Here is a 24,133-nt window from a genome sequence, read left to right on the forward strand (position 1 = left end):
CTGTCCAAACCTTGGCAAATCTCGTGAACAGCATGCCTCGACGTATAGGTGCTCTCCTGAATGCTCGTGGGGGTTACACGAAGTACTGAACTGTAATTTTACTGTCCGTAATCCCAGTCATAATTTAGCTTTTGTTTTTGTTGAAATTTTTTTTGGCTAATGTGCAAAATAAAGAGATACTTCTGGAAAACGTACAGAAGTTTAACACAGTACTGTCCGTGAATTGAGTTCGATATCAGTTTACATCACTTTCAAGGATCAATTTATTTGCTTCGAAATGTCAAATGTGGTTTTTGTTTCTTTTAAAGGTCACATTAACAAAATCTAGAATAATTTCAACATAATTCCAATGAACTTTTGGGTCTAAGTCATCTTGAAAAGTAAGTTCAACCCCACAAAAAATATATTCCATATTAAATGCCAAGTCTGTATATATATCTGAATTATTTTCATCCTTTGTACCATTACCGATAATGCCAATTTGTATTTTGTATGATAGACATGATTACCAACTGTGATGTATTTATGAATGCTTTCTCCAGGGCTACATTGGAGTCATGAAAGAGGACCTGGTGCCTGATGACATGAAAGGGAAGGAAAAGATGATCTTTGGGAACATTCATCAGATTTACGATTGGCACAAGGAGTAGGTCATGTGTGGTTCACAGGTTGCTTTATAAAATAGATTATCCACGAGTCGGTGCCTTCTCACATACTAATAATACATGTGCGCTCATCACAGCTGTTTCTTGGCTGAGATTGAAAGATGCCAGGAGGAGCCCGATCTTCTTCCTTCACTCTTCATTAAATATGTAAGAGCAAGTATTCACTTTCTTCACCTTTGGCACCCCACTGAGATTGCACCTGAGCGATTCCCATCTAGATGGCCTTTTTTGGCTGAATAGGCAATCTAAATGAGGTGGATTGTTTTTTGGAGAACTTCTTACCATGACAATACGAAAGCGTGGCTTGAAGCAACATTACCTGATTTATATGAATTACACTACTGCATTGATTTATCATGGAACATCACATAGGTCTTGAAAATGTGACGTCCTTTGAGGCATTGCAGACTCTTGTCTTGCTGCTTTACACTCCAACACATGTAGATCCAACTCCAACTCAGATCTTGCACATGTAATGTTGTTGTTGTTGTTGTAAAATATAATTGTAAAATATTAATTGTTAAACATGTTGTGACATTACTTTTCACTAATCTCACATATGTGTCACTTTCTTGTGTGTATACCAACGATTTCTAAACGAGTTTGGAACTTGTTGATGGAGACATGGCATAAATGCTTCGTGTTTCTTGCTGTGCGCTAATCCTGGCTGTGTTTCCCCTTTTCAGGAACGCCGGCTGCACATGTACATCGTTTACTGTCAGAACAAGCCAAAATCTGAGCATGTTGTTTCTGACTACATCGATACCTACTTTGAGGTTGTCCGAGCCAGCTGTCTTGTCTTGGAGTCATTTAAGTGACTTATTTGTATGCTTGTTCTTTCATTATTTTCTTTATATAGATATCTAGGCTCATGGAAGAGATCACGTACGTAGTACCACATACCTTTCTTGATAAATCCTTCAGAGAGCAAACTGAAGGTCTGTTGCTGCTAGCTCAGGAGTTGGGATGTAGAGTTGTAGATGCGACACCGTCTGATGTGTACGCATTCTGTGCACAAACGCTACAGTCACGCATACAAACTGACATTGGTGTAATAATAATCATTGAATCCCTCAAGACCGAAAACTTCTCACTGCATATATCGTGGTTGGAATCCAAGGCATTCCACAAACAACACCGCTGCTTAAAGTCGTAATGCTAAAGCCGCTGTCACACCTTGACGTTTTAGCCAGCGTATGCCGACGTATGAAAAATTTGGCTACGTTAAGAGCACGCTGAAGCACGCTGGCATACGTCGTAGTACGCCGAGCTCGTCGACAAATTTCGTGCATGCACAAAATTTGTCGACGTATGCCAGCGTATGACTCACACCAGCACTCAATTTTTATACGTCGGCATACGCTGGCTAAATCGTCAAGGTGTGACAGGGGCTTAACGTGCATGGACACTACGTGTAATATGAGAATGTCATAATACGCAATATGGAAGATTTTCATCTACAAATGAGGTACGGCGTTTTAAACTAAAATGAATCTGTGCCATTGAGGTCTTGACCTCCACGAAGTTTTGTCCAGATGAATTTGATGGGTTTTTTTAATCGAGGCCTTTAAAAGTTGCATTTTGCCAAAATTTTACTGGCTACCGTGACCTTGACCTTTGACCTGCATCTATCAGAATTTTGACTTTCTTGGTATACTCCTAACATCTCGGTTCAAAGTTCCATGCAGCCACTAGTTAGTGGTAACTCTTCATTCACTCTTCACCGTTTAAAATAAGTAGCACAAATTCTGACCTTGAACTGTGACTTTGACCTTCAACCTCCGCATCAAAATGAAATGTTCTCATGCCATGCGGTTCATGTCATTTCTGGTGACGTCTTACTCTGCTGAATAGCTGACGAGGCATGTTTTATTACCCAGCACACGTGAAGCGAAAAGCGGGGTTAAGTATTTGGTTCACTTCAACCAAATGTTTTATTTTGAACACGAATCGGAACATTAATCGGAAAACAAATCTGTATTTTACCGTACTTTGGCTCTGAATTCGTCCCGATCGCACATGCGCAGAGGAGTGAGATATTTTTGTTTAACCTGTGTGGCCGTGAAATAAAATAGAAAATCATTCCAAATTGGAATCGTCAAAGTTCACGATCCATTTAGAATCCCAGTAGTCGAGTTTACATCTGAGCGGGTCGATTGAGGTTTTAAGGTGAGAAAGTGAAGTGAAGTTGGTGAAAGAGGAGGAAAAGGGATGGTAGGGAAAGGTGGAAGTTTGGGGGATGCAGGGTGGAGGGAGAAAAGTGGAAGGAAGTTCGAAGAGGAGGATACAAAATTCCACCATTTGGCAAGTTTGGGGTCACTGGACCTTCAGATAGATGTGCATCTAAATATAGGTATTTCACTGTGTTTTCCTTCTATATTCACGTTACTCACTACCAAATGTTGATAATGTGGCCTGCAGGACCTGAAGGTACGACTCGGTCACCGTTTACAGCTCACAGATCTGCTCATAAAACCTGTACAAAGGATCATGAAGTACCAGCTACTATTAAAGGTTTGTTTTCACCTATCGCTATCTTTCACCTTCATCACAACCACCCACAGCTTCTTCATCCCATCCCGTCCCCAGCTTCTTCATCACACCCACCCCAGCCTCTTCATCCCATCCCGTCCCCAGCTTCTTCATCACACCCACCCCAGCCTCTTCATCCCATCCCGTCCCCAGCTTCTTCATCACACCCATCCCAGCCTCTTCATCCCACCCACCCCCAGCTTCTTCATCCCACCCACCCCCAGCTTCTTCATCCCACCCACCCCAGCTTCTTCATCCCACCCACCCCAGCTTCTTCATTGCAGGTGTCCGTTTGATTAGCATAGTTGTAACAGTCTGCAGTCCTGTGTAGGGAAGTGCTTGTGTATTGTGATGCGTGATGCACTTGATAACTTGTGGGAGGTGGTTCTGTTAGTTTGTGGTTGGAGTTCTTTTAAACTGCCATTGGTTGTAGCTTTATTGCAATTCATTATATTGCAAGTATTCGTCGGAATTTTCGTGCCAGGTTTTTGAGGCCTACATTTTCCTAGTTCGAGTCCACAATCGTCTTTTTAATGTATTTTTTCACTACTACCTTCAACCCTTTTGTTTTTCTCTCCAGTCCCCTTATTTCTCCTTCATCTCCTGATGTCCGTCCCTGTTCTCTTTTGTTGTTGTGTCTCCCTCTCTCTCTCCCTCTATTGTCTCCCGCTCCCTTTATTATATCTTATGCTAGCAAGGTACCCGTGCTGCGTGCTGCGCACGGGTGGGAGGCCGAAAGCAAGCAAACAATGCGGAAACGGTAAATGTTAAGTCATAGATCCAATAAATTCCACATTCCTGTGCCATCTGTAGGTGAACATCAAGGCATGGACAGCAGGTTCGTGAAGGACTTGCATGAAACATGTACCCGTCTCAATGGTTCTATCCCCAGTCAATGGCGAATCTGCATGTGGCGATCCGCGAATGTCACGGTTAGAAAGTAGAAACCCTCATGTCATTTCCTCATTCATTTGAACTCAATATCTCTATTTTCATTACAAACAGCATAACTCCAATCACAAATGAAATAGCATTAACATAAAAAAATTTACTTTTACCAACACTCGTGACATAAATAAATATTTAAATCCGTGCTGACGATACATCCGGATATGGAGCAGTTCCGTACGGTTGGAAATTCAAAGTCATAATTGTATTAACTCAATTCCAAACAGCATAACTCCAATCAAACATTGATACTATAACAAAATACTGTGTTAAATGACGATTGTATTGAGAAATTATCAAGCCAGCTCATTATCGTCATGTGTTCACTTCCGGATTCGCGACAGGGTCGTATCGAGTTAATTTCAGAACCATAATTTTTTTGAGGAATTTTTGAAACCTCCTGCCTACCTTACAACATCCGCTGGGACCCCAAAACGTTCCACAGGAGGTTTGGCGGGGCCAGCCCCAAAACTGAAGGAGTGATTTGGTGACGGATGGATGGACAGACAGACAGACACTCCTGTTTCATTATATCTTACATGTGTTGGCTCTTACACGAGCCTAGATTAAGTATACAAAAATGATTCACTCTGTGAGTGATTTCTAGTATGTCTGCCTGTTTGTGAACAGGATATCTCAAAATGTTGTGAATGGATTTGGACGAAATTTGGTGGAGAGGTTGGGTATGTGACAAGGACGAATTGGTTAGATTTTGGTTAAGATCCGAATCCAGATGAGAGATTTTGTTTAAGTGATTCTTTACCGCTTAGTGATAGGGCCAAAGCCGATATATAACATGGTATTTCAAAAAGTTGTGGATGGATTCGGATGAAACTTGGTGGACAAGTTGGGTCTGTGACAAGGACGAATTGGTTCGATTTTGGTGAAAGATCCGAATACGGATCCGGATACTAGATATTTTTTTATTTCTTAAGTGATTCTTCACCTTTGAATGATAGGGCCAAAAACAATATATAGCATGATATTTCAAAAGGTTTGGTGACGCATCATGACAAAACTAGGGGGATGAGTTAGTTAGGCGACAAAACCAAGCCGATTCGATTTTGATCCAATTCCGTCATATCAGTGAGATACAAAACATAACCTCTTCAGCCTCTGGCGGTATGCGTTCCACCGAGTGATGTTCTCGTTTCAAATATGTTTTCTCTACTTCTGTTGGATTTTGAAGTCTCCAAGTTATTATGACCATTTCCGCTTCTTCGTGGTGGATAACGTGAGATCACCACCACAACACTAATTTGCCGTTACCGAGTGCCGTTATACTTTGCTACTATAATCGTTCCCCTGTATTTAACTTTTGAGCTTGTTAAACATTTTACATTACCAGCTTGTAAAATAACTAAATCTGTTACAAAATGTTATGCTTCTTTATTCGAATTTTGAAACCCTATCCAACAGGACTATTTGAAGCATTCCAAGAAAGGTGGACTGGACACAGGTGAAATAGAGGTAAGTTAGTTGTTTATCAATAGTAATTCTGGTTGTAGATTTGTACAGCTTTATGTTTCACCATACCATGTGGGTATACAAGGTGGATTTGTGCATCACTAACAGTGTTGTAAGGAGACGATGATATGGGTTTTTGCAGAAATTGAGGGAGAGAGAGAAAATGGTGGAATGGGCATCAAGCGATGAGGTTGCCATTTTGAGAGTTGAGGCTTGGGGTGCTGGAATGATTATTGGTCACGATGCATGCTTGTTGATGCTGCTATAAGTATCCTGAGAGTTCATTATAAAACTCCAACTGTGTCATTCCAGAGAGCTGTGGAGGTGATGTGCCTAGTACCCAAGCAGTGCAATGACATGATGAATGTCGGACGGCTTCAAGGCTTCGAGGTCAGTTGCCTCCTCCACAACGATGAAGGCCGCTTATCATAGAGCAGGTTTTTGAATAAAAGTTGGTGGTTGGATTGGTTAAGCGACAATAACAAGCTGATTAGCTTTTCGTTCAGGTCCGAATCCAGATCTGACCTATCAGTGGCATATAAAAAGTAAACTGTTCAGCCTGGCAGAGGTACGCACTCTACCAAGTGCCATTCTAGTTTAATGCTGTGTCAATGTGACAAATAATTCATCAACCAAATGATATCCTGTGTCTGTTGTCTTGCTCGTTATCTCCTTGCATGTATATTTGATACCCTGTTTTCCTGACATGCCATTTAGGGAAAAATCACAGCTCAGGGTAAGCTGCTGCTCCAAGACGTGTTCCAGGTGCTGGAAGCTGAGTCTGGATTGCTGTCACGGAGCAAGGAGCGCCGCATCTTCCTCTTTGAGCAGATTGTCATCTTCAGTGAGCCTCTCGACAAGAAGAGAGGTTTCTCAATGCCAGGATACCTCTTCAAGCATAGCATTAAGGTGGGTGCTTTCATGTGATCATGACAAAGAAGTGTAAGATTATATCGGCATGGTTATCTTCATTAAAAAAACAATAGGTTTGATTGTAAACTTTTTTTTTAAATTCATTATGTAATGGATTAATGGAATATATTCAGAAATGTTATACACACATGATAATATAATCAGACTAGAACGGCACTCGGTAGAGCGCATACCTCCACCAGGCTGAATAGTTTACGTTTTGTATCCCACTGATCGGCCGGATCTGGATCCTGACCTCCAAAATATAATCCCCTTGTTCTTGTTACCTACCCCACTCATCCACTAAGTCTTGTCATAATCCATCCAGACCGTTTTGAAATATCAAGTTATATATCGTTTTTGGCCCGAGCTCTCAATGATGAAGTCACAGAGGAAATTTCAAAAATTTCTCGGATCCAGGTATTCACCAAAATCGAATATATTCTTCCTTGTCGCACACCAAACATGTCCACCAAGTTTCTCTCGAATCTGTCCATAACTTTTTGAGATATCATACAACAACAACAACAACAACATGCATTTTAAGGCCATTTTCCCTGCTGGAGCGGGGGGTTAGCCTTGCGGTCCCCATGACGATCTTCTCCATTTTGCCCTATTTTCTGCATCTCCCCTTGTTAACCCCCTGGCCCGCATTTCTTCTTCTACCATCTTTAGCCAAGTCTTTCTCGGTCTTCCCTGTCCTCTACTTCCTTCTACATTCATTTCCATCACTCTTCTCAACCAGTCACTTTCATCCTTCCTCAACACATGACCAAACCATCTCAACCTGTTCCTCTTCACAGCATCAATCACAGGCTCTATTCCCATCATTTTTCGCAATTCATCATTTGTCTTCCTCTCTCTCAACGATACTCCGCACATCCATCGAACCATTCGCATTTCCACCCTTTCCAACCTTCGTTGCTGCTCTACGTTCATTACCCATGTCTCGCTCCCATAACTCATAACACTTCTCACACATGCAGCATACACCTTTCCCTTCAGCTTCAACGACACTCCCCTCCTCATCAGCACGCCACTCAGTTCCCGAATCTTCTTCCATGCACATCTCACTCTAGCAACCGTTGCCGAGTCTGATCCACCTTCTCCATTCAGCATGTCTCCGAGGTAGCAAAATGTTTTCACACCTTCCAGCTTCACGCCGTCTCCAAGATCCAACTCAACATTTCCTCCATGTGCAGCTCCCTCTGTGCACACCTTACATTTGAATGTAGCTGCCACACTGGTTAATGACCCTCTCAGACCACTACATTTTTTATGAACCCACTCAGCGCACATTGTACATTGAATGGAGTTCACTCCGACACCCTTCCTGCACACAGCACAGGGCCACTTCCCAGTTCTTTCCACCTCACCACATGCTTTACCACTTGCCATCACCTTTGTCTTTCCTATATTCACCTTCAGACCATTTGTCTCCATACATTCCTTCCACTTGTTCATCTTTTCCTTCAGTCCATCCATACTTTCCGCAATCAACACCAGATCATCTGCATACAACAACTCCCACGGTAAACCCTCCTTTACGTTCTGAGCCAGCACCTCCATCACAGCTACAAATAGTATTGGACTTAGTACCGACCCCTGATGCACTCCCACCTTCACCTCAAACTCACCACTGTTCCCGTCCTTCGTCCTTACAGCTGTGCGCGCTCTTTTGTACATTGCCATCACTACTCTGATCAACCATTCCTCCACTCCTAACTTCCTCATTGCCCATGGCAATACTTCGCGTGGAACCCTATCGAATGCTTTCTCCAGATCAACAAACCCAAGAAACAACCTCTTCCTCTTCTCCATGTACTTCTCCTGCAACTGCCGCACAATAAAAAGCGTGTCTGTCGTTCCTCTTCCTGGCATAAATCCAAACTGCATTTCGTCGATCTTCACTTTCTTCCTTATCCTCCTCTCCAACACCCTTTCCAATACCTTCATTCCATGCTCCAATAACTTTATCGCTCAGTACGAGCCACACTCTGGAGGGTCACCTTTCCCCTTGTATAGAGGGACGAGGGTACTCAGTTCCCAATTCCACTGGAATGCGGCCTTCTTTCACCGACAGATTACAGATCTCTGTCATTCTCTTCACACCCCAACTTCCTGCTGCCTTCAACATATCTCCCACAACTCCCATCGGCCCTCCCTCTTTTCTACTCTTCATTGCTTTTATCGCTTCCTCAACTTCCTTCTCAGTTATCTTCTCTGCCGGTCCTAAAACTGGGTTACTCTCTATGTTGCCATCCCATTCATTCTCTGTATTCAACAGTATTTCCATATATCTTTTCCATCTTCCTTTAATTCCATCTGGGTCCACAACGATTTGTTCCACTTCATCCTTCAAGCAACTCACCCCCATCACATCACACCTCTCTTTCGCTATCTGCTTTGCAATCCTGAATTCTGCTCTCTGACCCTCTTCCGAATCCAAGCGTTCTCCGAACATTTTCCTACATGCCTCCTGCGCCTTTGCCACCTCTTTCTTTGCAGCCTTCTTGGCTGCCTTATAACTTTCATGCTCTGCTGTTTCTGCTCCCGTACCCTTCACCTTCTGCCACTCCTTGAACTTCTTCCTCTTCTCATCAATCCTCTTTCCAACTTCATCATCCCACCACCATGTTTCCGAGTGCCTCGGTGGTCCTTTTGTCCATCCACATACCTCACCAACGGCTCCCAACAGACTAGCTTTCATTGACATCCAACCACTTTCAAGCTCAACCACATCATCCTCTACCCTACTCAGCCTCTCTTTTAATGCCTCCCTTACTGTCACCTCTTTCAACCTCCACACCTTCATTCTCGGTTGGTACTTCACCCGCCGAGCTCTCCTCGCACCTTTCACCCTTATGTCGCAGACAACCAAGTGGTGCTGTGAAACAGCCTCCTCCCCCGGGATCACCTTTGTGTCCCGGAGGTGCCCCCTATCCCGCCTACGCACCATCAGGTAGTCAACGGTTGTCGTCGACCCACCTGACGTGTATGTAACAAGCTTATTATCCTCTTTCTGGAACTGAGTATTACAAATCAACAAATCAGCTCCATCAAACTCCAATATCCTTTCACTTTCTCTATTTCTCACACCATATCCGTAACCCCCGTGAACTCCCTCAAAACCATCCATACTCCTTCCCACATGTCCATTTAGGTCTCCTCCTACCACAACAACTTCCTCATCTTTCACGTTTTCCATCAGCTTCTCTATCGCACACCAGAACTTGTCCTTCTCTTCATCACTCTGACCAACCTGCGGAGCATATCCCGAGATGACGTTCACCAAGAGCTTTCCAATCATCATTTTCACCATCATCAACCTATCACTCACTCTCGTCACATATTTTGAGATATCATTCTATATATAATTTGACCTATCTCTCAATGGTGCAGAATCACTTAAATAATTCTTGTATTTGGATCCGGATCCAGATCTTCACCAAAATCGAATATGTTCGTTACAGTCACAAACCCAATATGTCCACCAAGTTTTGTCTGAATCCGTCCATAACTTTTTGAGATATCCTTCTCACATACAGACAAATGGACATACAGACAGATGAAAAATCACTCAGGGCGACACTTGGCAAAACAGCACAAAGTAGAATGGCACTTAGTAGAGCATCCTTTTGACCTCAAAAATAATTCGTGTTTGAATGCAGTGACCTGATATGCAAATCACCTTCAAATTTTAAGTTAATCTGATGAAAATTGAGGATTTTTGAAATTTGGCCTATGTTGCCCTTTTGTCCTATGTTGACCTTTTGGCCTATGTTGACCTTTTGGCCTATGTTGACCTTTTGGCTTATGTTGACCTCAAATATAATTGGTGGTTGAATTCAGTGATCTGATATGAGAATCCTATTGAAATTTCAAGTTAATCGGATCAAAGTTGAGGATTTTAGAGTTTTGAAAAGGTTTTTTACCTTTGACCTATGTTGACCTTTTGGCCTATGTTGACCTCCAATATAATTGGTGGTTGAATTCAGTTCGCTGATATGAAAATCTTATTCAAATTTCAAGTCAATCGGATGAAAATTGAGGATTTTAGAAATTTGAAACTAGTGGTTGACCTTTGGCCGATGATGGCATTTTGACCTTTTAACCATAAAAATAAATAGGATTCTGTCGGACCATCAACTCTACCATTTGGCGAAGTTTCGTTAAGATCAGCTTAAAATGGTGACCCTATGCAAGTATAAGTGAGCGGACAGAGAAACACACACACAAACCGGAGGCCCGGAGTGATCAACATACTTGTCTAAAAAATAAAAAATTGCCGAGTAAGAAGAAGACAGGGGGTGAAAACATAACCTGCCTCCACCTTCTGGTGGCAGAGGTAATAAGAGAGTTTTGAAGTTGAAGAAGGGCGAGGTAGAAGAGCTTGCAGCAACAGCCATGGCAATTGTGGAATCGTTTCCTTCTCATTGTTTATGTCCATGAGACGTGACCTGGAGAAAGCACAATGAGGCCTTTCTGTGCGATTTTAAATGCGAATGAATTTTTATCTTCAGTAGTACTCGCACACTCTACGGAAAGCTCTTTTCTGCAGTGAGTAATGGGCTTGCATTTTACAGAAATGGAGAACAAGGATGTTGTGAAATAATGATCAAAATCAATGTCGGACTCCCACCATACCAGGGTAGGATTGGTGCTCAAACTGTACCAATAATTTAATTTTCAAGTTGAAACATTTTCAGGAAGGAACTAAGCCGAGCTTTTAAATGTAAAAGTATTTATTTTACAGTTGAGTAATAGTTACATTATGGATGCATACTCCATCTTTATTGGTTTTATATGAGCTGGCATCACTAATGGCTGCAGGTCAGTTGCATGGGCATGGAGGAGAGCATGGATGGTGACCCCTGTAAGTTGGTGCTGACATCCCGCAGCACCGACAATGCCCCCGAGCGCGTCGTGTTGCAGGCAGCCTGCTCTGAGACGAGGCAGGCCTGGGCACATGCTGTCGGACAGATCCTGGAAAACAAGAGAAACTTCCTGAATGGTAGGTTGCGATACACAGCCAGGATTTGCTTAAATACTTTGCAGAGACTCGTATTAATAGTAAAAACTGTTTATCAGTCACATGATCTCACGCTGCACCAATAACAGACATGACAGCACGTCGTTTGCCAACGGCTCATTATCCCAGCAAGAGATTTACTGCGGTTGTTTCTTTCACTGTTGACCAAATTAATTTCAAAATTGCTGTGACATTTGGAATGTCACATCTCAAATCTAGGTTAATCACATTTTAATTTATTTTAAACAGAGGCCTGGCTAGGATTGTGGAAGACAGAGAGCAACAGTTCAGAGCAGAGCGAGAGATCGGAGAAAACATGAGGTGATAATGGGTTGCACGTTTGAAAGACTGAATGAGAAGAACTTGAGGAGGCAACTGAATAAGGGCATCTGTTTCACAGACAGGAGAGTGCAGAGAGCTTCGACTTGGTTATGGGGGTGAGGGGGGAGTGTAAGTATCAACACTAGGAGGTGCGAATGACAGAACGAAGAGAGGGTGCAAGGAGAGAGGCCAAAATCAAATGAAAGACTAAATACTGCATTGGGATCGTCATTGGGAACCTGAATAAGTAAAGAGCAAAGATGGAGTCATCAGGGGGAACCTGGATAGGATTGGTGTTTCAGCTGCTCCTCCTCTACCCACAAACCCATGTGGTTACAGCCTTTTTGCAAGAAAAATTTCGAAATTTTCTTTATAAGAATTAATTTCTCCCTGGACAGGTAGATAATGAAAGAGAGACAGTGGAAACGGAGTCCACTGACGTCCCTGCGGTGGAAAGAAGTAGACCCCAGGACCTGGTCTTCTGCCAGAAGATACAAATAAAGCAATAATCTCCCCTCTCCCCTCTCCCCTCACCCCCATCAAAATCCCAACACTGTCCCAGGAACAGAGGAATATAATGACATATGTGAGGAGAGGTTTGCTCTAACCATGTCGAATAGCTGCCATCCTCTTAAAATTCTGGGCCTATTTTCCTTGACCTATCCTTGGTAGAACTTGCTTTTACGCTGCCTCTAAAGCCTTTTCAACTGTGAAGCTCTCGGTGCCACGAGTTCCTCCTAATTCTCCCTTCCGTACCTCTTGTGTGGGGAACCCAGGTTTAACCCCCTTCCTACCTCCTCCCCAGATGGTACTCGTACCAAAGATAATGAACATTCACCAGCTAATGAATGGGCATCACCTACTGAGAGGCTGGGGAATAACATTTGTTGGTTTCTATCTCGTACCGCATCCCTTTTTATATTGTGATAACATACTGCAACACTTTGAACATCTTGATGCATAAAATGCAAACTCTGATGCAGCGCCTTTCATCGGAGTGTTGATAAAACTCACCTACTATATGCAATTTTCTTACCTGCAGGCCATAAAGTCTACACTACCTCGTATTAATATTATGTTGAAAAATAATCACATTCTCTTCTGCCTTTATCTCCAGCACTTGCGTCGCCGATTGAATACCAGCGTAATCACATCGCTGCCACTGGAGGTGGAGGTGTCGTAAACTCCGGGGGAAACAGTAGCGGCGGACGATCCCGACCCTCCCGCATACCACAGCCAATCCACCATGGCCTACGTTCCCATTCGGCCACGGCGGTTGAAGGCGAGCGACCATCGAGCGCTGCTCCTGGGACAACCGGTCGTAAGGTGTCGATGCCGTCTCTTAGTTCTTCGAGCTCGTTCAGTGGCTCGACGCCAGGATCCGGTACACTACGGGAACGCGCCCGTAAGATGGATGGAACAGACGTACAAAGCCACGAGGAAGGACGGTCTCCACGTTCCTCGCCTCGTGCTGGCACCATCAACACCGCATCACCGGCCGGTTCTTATCCGGCCTCACCTTACAGCCGCGATGGGCGGCAGCGGGCAAATGTTGTTGGACCGACGGTGGAAGGCTCGCCTTCCGCTCGGCAGGTGCCTCCGTCTCGTACAAAAGAAGCTGGCAACGAGCGCCTCGGAGGCTGCGCCGTACCTATCGAGGCATCCCAGAGCAACGGGGTAAGGGAGGCCTGTCCGGGCAGTGGTACCACGGTATTGTTTCCTCGGGCCTATCCAGCACCACCACCCGCGACACGTTCAGCCGGAGTCCGACCACAACCGCACGGTGCCTCCTGAACCTATGATGCAGCACTGAATTAGTCCTCAACAACAGTGGCTGATCTTTGGCACCGACTCCCTGCAGATGGCTAACGATTTGACGGGAGTGTAGAATTGTCGTAAACTAACAATTTGCGCAGTCTATTTTATGCTTCCTCTGCCGTGAGGACATTAGGTGCCTCAGTCCTGCCTTTTTCTCTTTCCTGCCACAGAGTACTGTCTCTGTACAAACTTTCCTTTTCCTCTATGAACTGTAATGTATTTGGAAGTGGGAAAACGTGATGGAGGCCGGGGGAGGGAGATGTCGTATCAGTAATCTCGTGGGTTACAATCAAATAATTGCGAACAAATCTTCTTCGTTCCCTTTTTTGTTAATCAAGGTTTTGGGAGGACTATCGTGGTCGCTTCGCGGTGGTAGCCACGACTAATATGGTTTTGTCAGTATTTATTATTCCCTGTGCCGGGTGGAGGGCGGAAGTTAAAGCACAGCTGGAAAGATGAGAATTATCGGATGATAGTTTGCTGCTGTGAATTTGAAAGAGCCAATTTTTGTACATATGTTACCTGTAACATAAGCGTTTGTGTAGTCAGAATGATGCCTAATCTTTAATATTGTTCCTTAGCTGACTGTATACAGTTGTCAGGGTTTGTTGGCCTGTAAGATTTCCTACTTCAAAAATATGAAGTAACTGTATGATAAAGTATTTATTGTTAATTCGACTTTTACAAATGAAATGGCGTTAAAGCGGTTTGTGTATAGAAGCACTAAGGTCGTGCTCTATATCTCACGTCTTGTTTATCACAGATTTCAGGTGTGTTCTTCTTCTTCCTCTTCTTCCTCTTCTTCTTCGTCTTCTTCAAGTTCGATCTTAGTTTCCCCTCTACCTGAAGCAGTTTGCAGTTCGGCACGTGCTGTGGCGTGAACTTGCTGTCCGCATGCTTGCACTTTGTATGCTGTAGAATAACATACGTCTGTACATAACCTTGCCGTGTACTTCTCTCTAACCTACGTGATGCTTCTAATTCGATTTAATTGCTTGCTTTTCTAGAGCCGTATGCGTGCTGTTTGCGTGTTTTACTCCTGCTAAGAGGTCATCTCGGTAATAACATACATCGATGGAGCCGCCTCTCATAGCAAAACATCACGAGAAGGGAGTGCTTATTTTAACCTCGCTGTGTAATGCTGTGACATCTGCTTCATTTCATGTCTAACCTCTAAACTTCATGATACTTTTGTAATAAAATGTGAATTTGTCTCTAACAATCATGTGCACTGCCATTGAAATATGCACACATTATAGTACAGCAAAATTAGAGCACAGGGAATGGTGTATTTTATATCTGGTACAAAAGTTATCTTAAAGCTTACGGTTTAATGAAAATACATCTCTTGGGAATCTTATAAATACGGGTTTTATATATATATATATATATTTTTTTTTTGACATGATGCTGATCATCATGGCAGTTGCGCATGATGGCCAACGTCATGTCAGTGGAGCATTTTGGGGGTATACACACACATATATATATATATATCGATAAAATGAACAAGTCACTCACTTACCTGCAAGATGTATGAATTATATGTGCATATTGACTGAAATAGAATAAGTAGAATGTGGTGCTTTATAAACATATAAATAAAAGGAGTCTGAAAAACCATACTTTGGAAAATAATGAAACCGTAATTAACTGGCTTGGCCAATCCGGTCCCCAAGTACTTGCATTATCAGACTGTTTTCTTCTCATGAGCATGTGGATTGTTGAAGTGTTTTCTGGTGGATCGTGCAACACTTTCAGATTATCTAGCAAAGTTTGCGATCCCTTTACTCCAATCAATCGGCATTGGCTCTCACCGTTAACACCGCAGAGAACAACGATGGTGCAGGTTAGTGCAGTGGTGATCTCACGTTATCCCCACCATGAAGAAGCGGAAATTGGAGACTTCCAAATCCAACAGAAGTAATGAAATCATATTGGAAACTAGAATAGCACTCGGTAGAGAGCATACTAACACCAGGCTGAGCAGTTTACGTTTATATACCCACTGATAAGCCGGATCTGCATCCGAACTGTTCGTCCTTGTCACATACCAAAATCCAATTGGCTTGTTCTTCTCACCTACCCATCTCATCCACCAGGCTATGTCATAACTCCTCCATAACATGAAATATCATGATATGTATCGTTTTTGGCCCCATCTCTCAATGGTGAAGAATCACTTGAAACTCCTAGTGTCCGGATCCGGATCCTCACCAACATCGAAGCATCTCGTCCTTGTGAAACACCCAACCCGTCCACCAAATTTCATCCGAATCCGTCAATAACATATTTAGATATCCTGCTAACAGTCGGAGGTGAAAACATAACCTTCGTTCACCCTCGGTGGTGGAGATAACTATTAAATTTGGGAAGTAAAGAAAAAGAAAACTAGGCCTGCAAGAAATATGAGGTCGGTTTGGTTTCCGGAACTTGATTTTTAATTCTGCTGAAGCACTTTTTGATTATGATGTAATTACATGAATTAAAATGTGAAATTGATATTAAAACACACTTCGGCCTCCAGATTTAGTTAGTTTGTGAGTCATTATATTTCTTCCAGAACTTCTCAAATGCACCCCTAAATCAGCGCTCAAATTGTCAGGAAAAGTAGACATTCCTTTACTGAAAGACGTAAACTTTTTGTTTTCAATACAACATGGGCCAAGTTCCCGTTTTAAGCACATCAAAGCCATTTTTTCAAAAAATCAAAACCAATTGGAACATTACGTTTTTAGCATCGGCCAATTAGCAAGACCCCTCTCCGATGTTATTATCTCGCGATATTATGATCCTCCTCGATTATCTGAGCTCTGCCTGAAATCCGTTGCGATACGTGCACTTGAATTTACCGACTTGTTGATTATTCAGCTCACGTTCAACCTCCAAATTCCCATCATGGAACTCAAGTCAGCTGGTGTTGATTCTTCTGTTGGGGCATCAAAATGAACTCCGGTTGCCGAGCAAACTCGGAGAGATGAAATTGTCTTGGAGGTGATTTTAAACCAATCACAGGCAGAATAATTCACCTGAACTTTTCCAGTGATTTCTTTCCTCTTCACGAAACATTCCTGAGTCAGGATGTTTTTTGTTTGTATCCATCTCCTCGTCTTTTCCGTGCATAGGTGGCCCAATAATTGGACTTTGTCGCCATTTTTCTGTTACCATGCAAACATACAACATTGATTGTGGATATGGACAATATTGGTGGACAATATTGATTGTGGATATGGACAATATTGGTGGACAATATTGATTGTGGATATGGACAATATTGGTGGACAACATTGATTGTGGATATGGACCATATTGGTGGACAATATTGATTGTGGATATGGACAATATTGGTGGAAAATATTGATTGTGGATGTGGACAATATTGGTGGACAATATCGATTGTGGATATGGACAATATTGGTGGGCAATATTGATTGTGGATATGGACAATATTGGTGGACAATATTGATTGTGGATATGGACAATATTGGTGGAAAATATCTATTGTGGATATGGACAATATTGGTGGGCAATATCGATTGTGGATATGGACAATATTGGTGGACAATATTGATTGTGGATATGGACAATATTGGTGGACAATATTGATTGTGGATATGGACAATATTGGTGGAAAATATTGATTGTGGATGTGGACAATATTGGTGGGCAATATCGATTGTGGATATGGACAATATTGGTGGACAATATTGATTGTGGATATGGACAATATTGGTGGAAAATATTGATTGTGGATATGGACAATATTGGTGGACAATATCGATTGTGGATATGGACAATATTGGTGGGCAATATCGATTGTGGATATGGACAATATTGGTGGGCAATATTGATTGTGGATATGGACAATATTGGTGGGCAATATTGATCGTGGATATGGACAATATTAGTGGACAACATTGATTTGACTCTACTTCTAAAATAAATTTATTCCACCATTCCATCATTTATAAGTCCCAATAAAATTTCAAGGTTTTAACATTTTCCGGCAATTTCTGTTAAATAATTGAATTGAAGCTAAAGGCCGATAGGTATACACAAGTACCGAAGATGTGCAAAATTGTTTATAGCAAGGTAGAGGCCACCGGTATTTTCAGTAACATCGTGAACATAACATCACTGAAATGGAATTTGGTCTTCAATAAAATATAAATAAAAGAATGAAGAAATTGGCATCAGCCCTCGGAGAATCTCAAATTATTATTAATTAGTTTAACTTTAATCGCAAAGTCCCTCATTTGTCAGTTCATGCTTGGGTACACCGATCGTCCAGTCGAGCCAAATCTACCTGTTCTATCCTATCAGATTGGATTTGCTACTTTTGAGTTCACTCTGGAATATCCACACTGTATAAACATTCGTCTGAACTTTTTGTTTTTTTCCACACACCACCATGAAAGTTAAGAAAAAGTAAATGTCCTTTTCTGCCCATATTGATATCAGGCCTCACTCGTCCCCAAGCTCTGCTGAGTCCTTGGGTGTTTAAATTTCAGTTTGTTTTGGCCTTGTTTCCTGAAGTTCATCCTGTAGAGTTGACAGACTGCCGGTAAAGGCACTAACATCATTAACATGTTATTTTCTCATACCACCATGCATCACATTAATTGTGGTTTAATTTTGTGCTTATTTATTTAATTGTTCATACTGTATTCATTTTCCACGAATATCTTCACTTCCACTGTCTGCATGACTATAATCTTCATTACTAATGCAATGTTTCTACTTGCAAGTCTTGCTGAGAACTCCTTGAGAACTTTTGTTGGAGACGTTTGTGGTGTCCCTTCCGAGTACGCTGTGAGTTGCGCAAACCTCGGCCTTGCAGGCGTCTCATCTATCACTCGGACGTTATTTTGGATGGCTGAATTACATGGAAACATCTCGTTGGGAATGTAATGCGTAATTTGTGTGATGTCAGGTTTTTCACGGTCAGGGACGAACGATTGCCTTGCACACGTATACAATAGCAATCGTTCTGTTATACCACATCATGTAAGTAAATTAAGCAATCTATTCGTTCCTTGGGATCTTATCCCCACGGGGATATTGTAATCGTCTCCGTCTGTCTGTCTGTTTGTCCGTCCGTCACGCTTTCTCCTCCTAAACGGTAGAAATTCATTAAACTTGGTAGTTGGACCACTTGGTAGTTGGACCAAATTCACTAAACTTGGTAGATCACTATACGGCAAGAATGTGTGAGAGCAGAATCATTTAAACATTTTTAAAAAATGAAACTGCAAATGTGATCAACATTGGGAGACGCATGAAATATGCAACATATTTTTTGGATTTGACCCCCAGTTCATGCCCCAGAGGGGTGGGAACTTGGGGTCACAGGGGTAAAAATGGGAAAAAAAATTTTACTCAAAATTTGATATTGGGTCCTACCTGGTGAAACTTTTTTCCATCTTTTAACTCTGCTTTAGGTGGGAAGCGTGGGGATTAGCGATGGCGCGTCATCGACTTCGCTCTAGTTTTGTTTGTTAACCCATGTTTACCCAAGGATGCATATGTAAAAACACCTCTTCCTGTGATTTATTATTTCAAAAACTATTCTGGCTCTTTTTCTTCTTTTCTTTACTTCTTTAGTTGCTTTGTTTTCTGTAAAGTTTGTTGATTTATCCATCCCAAATTAAAAGCCATTTTATTTCCTGAAACATTTATCTTGGTTAGCTCTACTCCAATAACTTTTTCACTCTTTGAAGCTCCATAAGTAAACTAAGACTTTCCAAAATTTGTGACGTGTGCAGCCCAGCAGCAATGAGCCGGTTTCACTGGGCCTGTTCACCATGCTCGTGACGCAGGACTTTGTAGCGGAGCGTGAGGATGAAGTGAGCTTGGTGCAAGGAGACGCTGTTCAGGTTCTCACCTCAAACCAGCAGAGCATGTTCCTGGTGCATCGTCCGGCCTCCTGCCATTGTCCTGCTGCGGAGGGCTGGATCCCAGGCTATGTTTTGGGCCATACTAGGAACTTCCCCAGCTCCAATGGACCGGGTACTGAAGAAATTATGAATGACAGGTGAGCCATCCATTGGCATCATGTAAATATGAGCCATCTGGCTCGATGCCCTAATAGCTTACGAGTATTTACATCCAAAATACCGACAAATGGCCAAAAAAGTTGCTTCATTTAGACCGTATGATAACCCTTTTAAAATGATATTTTTGTGATGGCCTTGCGATATCCGGTTTGGTTCAGAAAGGAAATTAATAATTTGTGATCAAAATCCCATCCTAAACTCTTGTGTAATGGCCAAAAGGGCTGTTTTATGTGAAAATTAAAAATGACCAAGACTACCAACTTGGAATGTGGGGCATGGGATGGCTCAAATAAACTTGAGAATGAGGATTATATCAGTAAATCCCACATCACTTTTTGAAAAAAAAAAAAAAAGGCAAACAGAAGCACCCTGATGAAATATCATTGGGGTCACAGGGGTAAAAGCCACTCGCAAGTAAAAGTAGGCCAAATAAAAGTCGCCAAAAAGTAAAATTTAGGCCACTCGCAAATATGAGCAGCACCCCTTAATCCTGGTCACAGAGATGAAAGTATCAGCTTGTGTCCAGATTTCTGGCCTGGTACTGTCTTTTTTATTTACTTATTTTTTTCTTTTTTTTGAATAGAGTCGAGGCTCGTGTAAGAGCTAATACATTAAACACGAAAACATTCACGGACACATAAAACATACAATAAAGGGAGTGGGAGACAAGTGGGGGAGAGAGAGGGACGCACACAAGCACAACAACAGCAGAGAACAGGGACGTCGATAGATCTGTGGAAGGGAGAGGGCTTGGGGGGAGGAGTACACGGTATAAACTTGTATTAAATTGCCAGCTGTGATGTCATCACAGTTCAGTATTTACCTTGTTTCTCCCAAAAGGCTTTAGCTGAGGTTGATTTTTTTTTTTGATTTTTTTTTGTTTTTTTTGTATACAAGATCGAGGCTCGTGAAAGAGCGAAATGAGAGGTTTCGAAAAGAGCGAAAAGAGCGAAAAAAAGAGCAAAAATATCATTTCCGATTAAAAAAAAAAACGGAAAAATTCATACTGATCAGATCAAGTGTTGCACTTGTTGCATTATGACATCATGATGACGCTACTGATGACATCATCATTAACATAACTTATTCCCCATGGGCAGTACTTGACAACGCACCATGTTTCAATTTTTTTCCAATGAGAGGTTTAGCAGATAGAGGGGCAACGTTTTTCCAAGATGGCGCCTGTACCACATGACCTATGACGTCATACCATTGAATAAAAAATATTATACAGGCGGAGGCACTCTTATGGTGAAAATTCCATGTCAATCGGACTAATGGTTGCCGAGAAAATGGATTTTTGAAAGGCAGACATGCACGTGCGTACCCATGTATGCCACACATACGCAACCGATCACTTAACCCTGCATTTAGCTTCGCAAGAGCAGCGTAAAAATGACTTTAGGGAAAAGCCATTTGTCCTAGGTAAACCTGGGTTGCATCTGCACATTTCACCACAAGCTTCATTATATTCCTCAAAATGACCTCTTGCTCTTGCACTTGGCCAACAAACCATCCTATTATGATTATTGATTACACAAGGGGTGGTGGATCGTATGCAGCCTGTGGCTGGTTGGTTGCATCATTTTCTGGGGGTGTGGCTGTGCCGCTGAATCAATGCCCCCCCACGCCCCCCCCCCCCCCCCCCATTCCGAGTATGCTGGTACTCATTTTGTTGACCTCGGAAGGTTGACAGGCTGTATCAACCCACCTGGTGTTAATAATCCAACAGCATGGCAGGTGCTCAAACTCAGGACCCTCAGATCTCAAGTCGGCCACTTTAACCGTTAAATCAACACCTGGCTTACACAAGCGGTGAGATTGCTGGAACACAAAAATGGTCGTTCAACAATTACCAAGTCTGATAATAAGCTGTTGTTCCCCGAGTATCCTGTAGTGGTTCATTCCCTGAAGGAGGGAAATTCCACAAACAGACTTTCATTCTACAGAAGGATTAATGTTATGGCCATAGGTACAATAATGAGGCCTAACAATGCAAATGTCTCTGTTGGTTTCATGGAAGAGTCAATTTTTATTCAGTTTTGAATGAGACATCACATGGATGACTGTATAATAGAGCAACATCATACAGCACATCAGACCTCAGGATCAAGCAAGCAAGCAGCACGTACCGTTTTTAAAGTCCTGGTATGACTCGGCCGCGGGGACACTTCTAACCATTACACCACCAAGTCTGGTTGACTGTTCATTATAAACCCAACAATTCCCACAATTACTTATTTTTATTTATCCTCCCATACTTCTCCTCTCAAAAGTTTAATCCCACACCCTCAGTTGCTGAGGCTAAGTCGTCTCTGGGAATGATGATTCCGATTTTAACTGCAAAGTGGATGAAATGCGTCATTTCTTAAAAGACCGTCGTCATCCCAACTCACTTGTGAGTAATACACTGAACCGTGTTCGTGAAACAAACAAGAGAGTCCTGTCACTTTCACATCGCAGACAGATCGGTGGTCTCACCGTCTTCCACCGCCTCCTTTCCGGTCTTGTACCCTTTGCCTTTTCTGGGCTCTAAGCCCCCCAGGTTTCTGTGTGGTGCATACGGTCCACCAGCAGTCCCCATCTCGTGAAACTTCCAAAATCCAGACTCTCTGCTCACCTCCACTCATTTGTTTCTCTTTTTTCCCCAACTGTGGAACCAACTTCCACATTCTCTTCAATCCCATTCTTCCCTCCAGGTCTTCAAGACCGCCGTTCACCACCATCTTCGGTCATCCTCCGTCCAAAAAAAACATGATTTCCACTCTCATTAACTCTCCGTAAGCCCATTTATTTCCGGGTTTCCAGACACCGGTCCTCCGGCCTAATATCATGCAGATGGAACCAACTTCCACATTCTCTTCAATCCCATTCTTCCCTCCAGGTCTTCAAGACCGCCGTTCACCACCATCTTCGGTCATCCTCCGTCCAAAAAAAACATGATTTCCACTCTCATTAACTCTCCGCAAGCCCATTTATTTCTGGGTTTCCAGAGACCGGTCCTCTGGACTAATATCCTGCAGATGGAACCAACTTCCACATTCTCTTCAATCCCATTCTTCCCTCCAGGTCTTCAAGACCGCCGTTCACCACCATCTTCGGTCATCCTCCGTCCAAAAAAAACATGATTTCCACTCTCATTAACTCTCCGTAAGCCCATTTATTTCCGGGTTTCCAGACACCGGTCCTCCGGCCTAATATCATGCAGATGGAACCAACTTCCACATTCTCTTCAATCCCATTCTTCCCTCCAGGTTTTCAAGACCGCCGTTCAACACCATCTTTGGTCATCCTCCGTCCAAAAAAAAAACATGATTTCCACTCTCATTAACTCTCCGCAAGCCCATTTATTTCCGGGTTTCCAGATACCGGTCCTCCGGCCTAATATCCTGCAGATGGAACCAACTTCCACATTCTCTTCAATCTCATTCTTCCCTCCAGGTCTTCAAGACCGCCGTTCACCACCATCTTCGGTCATCCTCCGTCCAAAAAAAACATGATTTCCACTCTCATTAACTCTCCGCAAGCCCATTTATTTCCGGGTTTCCAGACACCGGTCCTCCGGCCTAATATCATGCAGATGGAACCAAATTCCACATTCTCTTCAATGTCATTCTTCCCTCCAGGTTTTCAAGACCGCCGTTCACCACCATCTTTGGTCATCCTCCGTCCAAAAAAAACATGATTTCCACTCTCATTAACTCTCCGCAAGCCCATTTATTTCTGGGTTTCCAGAGACCGGTCCTCTGGACTAATATCCTGCAGATGGAACCAACTTCCACATTCTCTTCAATCCCATTCTTCCCTCCAGGTCTTCAAGACCGCCGTTCACCACCATCTTCGGTCATCCTCCGTCCAAAAAAAACATGATTTCCACTCTCATTAACTCTCCGCAAGCCCATTTATTTCTGGGTTTCCAGAGACCGGTCCTCTGGCCTAATATCATGCAGATGGAACCAACTTCCACATTCTCTTCAATCCCATTCTTCCCTCCAGGTCTTCAAGACCGCCGTTCACCACCATCTTTGGTCATCCTCCGTCCAAAAAAAACATGATTTCCACTCTCATTAACTCTCCGCAAGCCCATTTATTTCTGGGTTTCCAGAGACCGGTCCTCTGGCCTAATATCATGCAGATGGAACCAACTTCCACATTCTCTTCAATCCCATTCTTCCCTCCAGGTCTTCAAGACCGCCGTTCACCACCATCTTCGGTCATCCTCCGTCCAAAAAAAACATGATTTCCACTCTCATTAACTCTCCGCAAGCCCATTTATTTCTGGGTTTCCAGAGACCGGTCCTCTGGCCTAATATCCTGCAGATGTACAGCGCACTCATTGATGCCTCGTTCTGCCCTCAAAACATCAGAGTGAAATTTCATAC

General features: G+C 42.8%; 1 protein-coding gene across 1 annotated transcript in view; it reads left to right on the forward strand.

Moving 5' to 3' along the window:
- Positions 1-24,133, forward strand: part of LOC137431866 (triple functional domain protein) — a 469,010-nt gene that overhangs the window by 420,004 nt on the left and 24,873 nt on the right. The window contains 10 exon segments of the mRNA XM_078782583.1: positions 543-646; positions 743-812; positions 1,352-1,441; positions 3,087-3,179; positions 5,565-5,615; positions 5,925-6,002; positions 6,330-6,521; positions 11,358-11,538; positions 12,995-13,554; positions 19,461-19,729. Of these exon segments, the coding sequence (XP_078638709.1) occupies positions 543-646; positions 743-812; positions 1,352-1,441; positions 3,087-3,179; positions 5,565-5,615; positions 5,925-6,002; positions 6,330-6,521; positions 11,358-11,538; positions 12,995-13,554; positions 19,461-19,729 (1,688 nt within the window).

The sequence above is a fragment of the Myxine glutinosa genome, chromosome 7 (genome assembly GCF_964187855.1).
Source record: "Myxine glutinosa chromosome 7, kmMyxGlut1.1, whole genome shotgun sequence".
Classification (NCBI taxonomy): domain Eukaryota; kingdom Metazoa; phylum Chordata; class Myxini; order Myxiniformes; family Myxinidae; genus Myxine; species Myxine glutinosa.